This window comes from Buceros rhinoceros, unplaced genomic scaffold, assembly GCF_000710305.1.
Source record: "Buceros rhinoceros silvestris isolate BGI_N320 unplaced genomic scaffold, ASM71030v1 scaffold18633, whole genome shotgun sequence".
Classification (NCBI taxonomy): Eukaryota; Metazoa; Chordata; class Aves; order Bucerotiformes; family Bucerotidae; genus Buceros; species Buceros rhinoceros.
This window is the reverse complement of record NW_010404404.1, coordinates 8614-14540: the sequence shown is the minus strand read 5'-3', so window position 1 is coordinate 14540 and position 5927 is coordinate 8614. Positions and strand designations below refer to the sequence as shown.

The window sequence follows — 5927 nt, the reverse complement described above, 5'->3', positions numbered from 1 at the left end:
CCGCTCAGCATCGGGGGGTCTCTTCAGCCGTACAGTGCAGCGGGCGGAAGTCCTAGTCAGTGTCAGCTACTACTGCCACGTGGAGGAGTGGCTGCTTAGCCCCAACCACGCCTGGTACAAGCTGGCAGAGGAGGTGTCAGGGCGGACGGAGGTGACCGTCAAGCAGCCAGGTACCACATGCCGCGCTGGTGGGGTCCTCTTGGCATCAGCTCTTGTTGTGCAGCTTGTGAGCAATCCAAGGTTTTCTGGGGCAACAGGGTTCCTCTCCCCTTCTTTCCATTACAGCCTTGTCATCTCTTCCTTGCATCTTCATGCCTGCTCATCCCTGCACAAAGAGGGACATTTTCCCCCTTTGATGTGATCCTCCTCCATTTAGGCTGGGTTGGTGGGCATTTCAGTGTCCCCACCTGAAGGCTGTCTGTCCCTCATTATCTAGAGAGCCACCGTATCCAGACAGGTTTCTTTATATTCAAGAGCATCATGTAGCAAGAGTGTCGACTAGCGACCTACTGAGAGAGAACTGGCGTGTGCCTGCCTGGGAAAGCATTTTTATGTTTTGCACACAGTTTAATTTTACTCTGTGCCTGTATCCTGGCAGGCGTGGGGAACCTTGTCTCTTTTCCCTCTGTGCTGCGCACATGAGATGTGAGTAACAAGTTTAAGGAGTTGGGGAACTGGCTGCCAGGAAAGGAGAAATCTGCTCTGCTGGTGCTTTCTGTGGCAGCAGACATCCCTGGTAAAGGTGGGCTGATGGAAGGAGCTAAATATGGCACTCACAAGCTGGGGACAGAGCTCTCATTTTGTGCAAAGCAGGGAGGCAGGGAGTCTCTGAGAGCAGCCTGAACCCGTGTTCTGCTGAGGCAGAACATCGGTGCTTCTCAAGGAGGCCTGCCTTGTCTCCACTTGCTCTGGGTGTCTGTTTCTGGAAAGTAAAACCCCTCAGGCAGGAGGGATGCATCTGCATAGCAGGGCTGGACTAGGACACTTGATGCATTTTCTCTGTCTGAATTTGGCTTGCTGGGCACAAGTTCTGTGGATGGGACTATGAGTGGTGGTCCCCAGCACAGCTTTGCCTGCTTGCACGGGAAATGCAGCAGGCCACAGTGTGCTCCTTGCTGATGGTCTCAGCTCCTCGTTTCTGTCTGCAAAGTCCCAAGATGGCTGTGAGGTGGTCAGGGAGGGGAGAAGCTGTGATCTGCCCCCTCCTTTGCATTGTCCACCTCTTTCTGGGAAGTACAGTGCCCATTGCTTGCTGCAGAAGCTGTACCAGGGAAGTCCAAACTGTGCCCCCGGAAAAAAGTTGTGAAGGCCTTAGGAGTGTACAATGTGTCATTTCACGTAAAGAACTGATTGCAGTCAGCCCCTGTGTATCAATGAAATCATTGACCAAAACCCAGGGACATTCCCAAGGCAGCAAAACACTGTGTGTGACTTTGCCTTCGTGCCACTTCTCGTTTTGCAGTGGTGGTTCTCTATAATCAGCCATCTGTTCTCCACTTTGCTTTTTTCCCTTTTCCAGCAACAGGAGGGTTTACTGGTCAGGGTGTGACCAGGCCGCTACCCTCCTTCAGGAGAAGATGAGAAAAGATTGAGTTGTGACCTCCCTTCATAAGGTGTCTTAGGACACTCCCAGTCCTACTGGGAGATTGTGGATTTCCAGTTCCCTATGCTGAATGGGGCATTGTTGGCGGCTAGCCTGAGATTTTCAGAAAACCCTAAAAAGCACAAGTCCTGTTTTCTTTTGCTCCTCTTCTTTTTTTGCTATCTTTTTTCCCCTCATTTCATTAATCACACCCCAGGATTGTGGCCATGTGGGAAGGGCTTGTAGGGGGGACAAAGGATCCTTACAGCCCTTGGTCATCTTGTCTTTCTAATGGCTTTTTTCCATAGATAACCGCCTGCAGGTGAACCAGACTCACAAGAACATCACAGTGCTGGAGAACCAGTGGGTGACCCTGGAGTGCCTGGTCAGCAGCCGGACCAGCCCCTCATCCCAGCTTTCAGTGGAGTGGTACATCTGGAGGCCAGGCCACCCAGAGAAGGAGATGGTGGCCCGGCTAAGCCGACAGAGCACCCTACGCTATGGGGACGTGGCAGCACTGGGTGACCTGCGGAGCCGGCTGCACCTGGAGAGCCCGTCCCCGGGTCTCTACCTCCTCTCTATCCAAAACGCTACCGTGCGGGACAGTGGGGCCTATGACTGCCGTGTGGAGGAGTGGCTCCTCGACCCCAGTGACCGCTGGTACAAGCGGGCAGAGGACCTCTCTGGACTCATCACCCTCACCGTCAAGCAGCCAGGTGAGAAGTACATCATGCCAACAGCTTTGAGCATCCCACTGCCCTCTTGGACCAAACGCATGAGTCAGCATCTCTCTGTCATTGACAGTGGGTCTGGACAAAGGGCAGGACTGCTGTGCTACAGACCGTGCTGATGCTTTCTTTCATGTCTTCTTGGGTGCACCCTTGGTTTTCTGGAAGGAGCATAAAGCAAGTCCTGCAAATACAGCTATATTGTGTCACCACTGCATCTGCAAATCTACTTTTTTACACTACTTTTGGCAGATTCAGTAGGATACGCTTCCAGTTTTATTCACATTTTGATTGAGAATGAGAGGGGAGAAACTATCTGTTTCCTAGGTGTGTGCCCCAGGGTCAATGTCCTTGCATGAAAGGAGGCAGCAGAGGAGATTGAGACCCTTGTGGGTGTCCAGGCAGTTTCTCACGCTGTTGCTCCCCATTCTGTGAGTCAAGAAGCAGATGTGGTGTGTGCAGCTCCAGGGATTCATCTGTTGGTTGCGACGAGGGCTCAGGCTTCTTCATGGGACAGGAGTTAGCTCTAAGGAGCCTACCTCTATATGGCAAGGGTGTATGCCTCTATACGGGCTTGTGAGCCACCCCCTTGCTGGTGATAGTGGTTCGAGTGGATTCTGCTGCCTAACACCACCGTTTTGGCCACGCATCAGCGGTTGCCGCAGGTGCTGCTTGTTCTTTCCATGATTTAATGGGGGAAGAAGTGCTACAGAAGTTCAATCCAGGGAGGAAACTACAACTTTAAAGGGTTGTGAGTAGGAACAGAACAGAACAGAACAGAACAGAATAGAATAGAATAGAATAGAATAGAATAGAATAGAATAGAAATTTCAATTGGAAGGGAACTACGATACTCATCTAGTCCAACTCCCTGACCATGTCAGGGCTGACCAAGCATTAAAACACGTTGTTAAGGGCATTGTCCAAATCCCCTTAAACACTGACCAGCTTGGACCACTGGCTGCTTCTGTAGGAAGCCTGTTGCAGTGTTTGACCACCCTCTTGGTCAAGAAATGCTTCCTGATCTCCAGTCTGAACCTCCTCTGGTGCAGCTTTGAGCCATTCCCCACACGTCCTTCACTGGATACCAGAGCGAAGAGATCAGCACCTCCCTCTCCACTTCCCATCTTTGGGAAGATGTTGAGAGCAATGAGGTCATTCCTCAGGCTCCTTTTCTCCAAGTTAGACAAGCCCAAATCCTCAGCCTCTCCTCAAAGGGCATGGCTTCCAGCCCTTCCACCAGTTTTGTTGCCTTCCTCTGGACATATTCAAGGACCTTCACATCCTTTTTCGGCTGTGGGGCCCAGAACTGCACTCAGCACTGAAAGTGAGGCTGCGCCAGTGCTGAATACAGAGGAGTAATCACCTCTTTTGACCAGCTGGTTCTGCTGTGTTAGATGCACTGCAGGATGTGGGTTGCCCTCTTGGCTGCCAGAGCATACTGCAGACTCCTGTTGAGCCTGATGCCGATCAGCAACCCCAGACAACCTTCTGCGAGGTTCTTCTCCAGCCCCTCCTCTCCCCATTTATACTTGTGCCTGGCATTACTCTGTCCTATGTGCAGATTCCAGCATTTGGACTTGTTAAATTTCATTCTGTTAGTCAGTGCCCAATGCTCCATTCTGTCTAGATCCTTCTTGCAAGGCATCTTGTCCCTCAAGAGAGTCAACAGCACCTCCCAGTTCAGTATCGTCAGCAGACTTGCTAATGGTGCATTCAATTCCTGCATCCAGGTCATTGATAAATAGATTTATCAGGACTGGCCCTAGAACTGAGCCCAGAGTAATGCTGCTGGTGATTGCTCACCACTGGTAAATTAGTTCAACAGGACTTTCCCTTTGGGAACCCATGCTGACTGTGCCTGATGATTGCATTATTCTTTACATGTCTTTCAGTAGTACCCAGTATAATCTTCTCCATAATTTTTTCATGAGGTTAGGCTAACAGTACCCCTAGTTCTTGGGTCTTTCCTCACACCCTTCTTGTAGATTGGAACAATGCTGGCTAGCTTCCAATCAGGAGAGACCTCCCCAGATTCCCAAGGCCTTTGGTAGATGATCAAGAGGGGTCCTGCCATAACATCCACTAGCTCCTTCAGTACTTTGGGATTAAATCCCATCAGGCCCCATGGACTTGTGAACATTCAGCTGATCCCTTACAACTTCTGTGTTCATGAATGGAAAGTCACTGTTCCCACACTCGAGGTCCTCTGGCTCAGTATTGTAAAAGACGGAGGCAAAAAAACCACTGAATGCCCTCCCTTCTTCTTCATCCCTGTTAGTCAGGGAACCGTTTTCAACAAGTATCAGTCCAGTGTTTTCTTTAGACCTCCTTTTGCTATTAACAAACTTTAAAAAGGCCTTCTTGTTAGCTGTCACAACACTGGCCAGTTTCAGCTCTAACTAAACTTTGGCATTTGGTGTCTTCTCCCTGCGTATACAAACAACAGCTCTGTAATCCTCCTGCGAAGCCTGACCTCGCTTCCAGAGATCGTACAATTTCTTTTTCCTCTTCAGTTCCACGAGATGTTCCCTGTTCAGCCAAGCTGGTCTTCTGCTCTGCTTGCTTGACTTAAGACACGGTGAAATTGCCTGCTTCTCTGCTTCTAAAAAAGGTGGTTCTTAAAGACTGTCCAGCGCTCATGGACTCCTAAGCCCTCAAAAGCAGATTCTCAGGGTACTCTGCTAAGTTTCGTCTGTTTTAACAACAGATAAGCTGCAAGGACAATTTACCTTTGGAAAAACGAATTCCCCAGTTTTTGAGGCATATGACGTAAGTTTAAATGTCTGTCTTAAAGTCTGTAGATCAAAGAGCAGTTATGGTTCTCATTGGCTGGGTGCTTCCCAGCATGTAAAGCAACCACTCTGCAAGTACCGCTGTAGTGCTTTGTACCTGCCCTCGTTTGCAGTGAGGTGTCAGCCTCGTAACTCTGCAATAGAGCTGGCAAAAGGGCAAGATTCTGGAAAGGTTTTAGTGATCATTCCTGGTAGTGAAGATTTGTACTGCAAAGGGCCTCTTTCAGGAGACAGCACAGCCCTTATCTGCCAGCTCTTTGCTTGGGATACTGCAGGCCGAGATGGCTTGAGCAGAAACCCCCCAGGCAATCACTGTTCCCTGCGTGCCTGCATGGTTGTAAATGCAGCTCTTCATCCAGACTGAGTAGTGCCAACCCTGATGGAGTGGTGAATGAATGGCAGGAGAAATCCCTGAGGCTCATTTTAAATTGTGGAAGGATGTGAAATGGGAAGAAGAGGAGGAGTTGGGGGTGCACTAATTCAAGATAATTATTTTTCTGTAAGTGCTTTGCTGTTGTTTGTTTTTCTTCACACCAGCCAGGAGATAACACAATGACTAATGTAAAAATAGTGTAGCTTGTGACTCATGTCTCATTAGTAAAGATCTCCGTGCTCATCTTTCAGGACTATAATCATGAGAGCAAAGAGGGGAAAAAAAACCTCTCAGAACCTTCAGACAGCAGTTCCCCTCTTTCTGCTTAAGCTGTTGAGCTGGGGGAGGCTTTGTGTTGGTTTTGAAAAGCCATTTCCTTCCTTTCCTCCTTTTTACCTCAGTAGTCCTCGAAATCTCAGGACTTAACCTCATTCCTTTTCTGCTCATTC

At 49.4% G+C, this 5927-nt stretch overlaps 1 protein-coding gene across 1 annotated transcript in view; it reads left to right on the top strand.

Annotated features, from left to right (window-relative positions):
• LOC104491035 (immunoglobulin superfamily member 3-like) overlaps nt 1-5927 on the top strand; it is a 12412-nt gene that overhangs the window by 3842 nt on the left and 2643 nt on the right. The window contains exons 3-4 of the mRNA XM_010133390.1: nt 57-170; nt 1891-2298. Coding sequence (XP_010131692.1) covers nt 57-170; nt 1891-2298 — 522 coding nt within the window. The remainder of the gene's footprint in view (nt 1-56; nt 171-1890; nt 2299-5927) is intronic.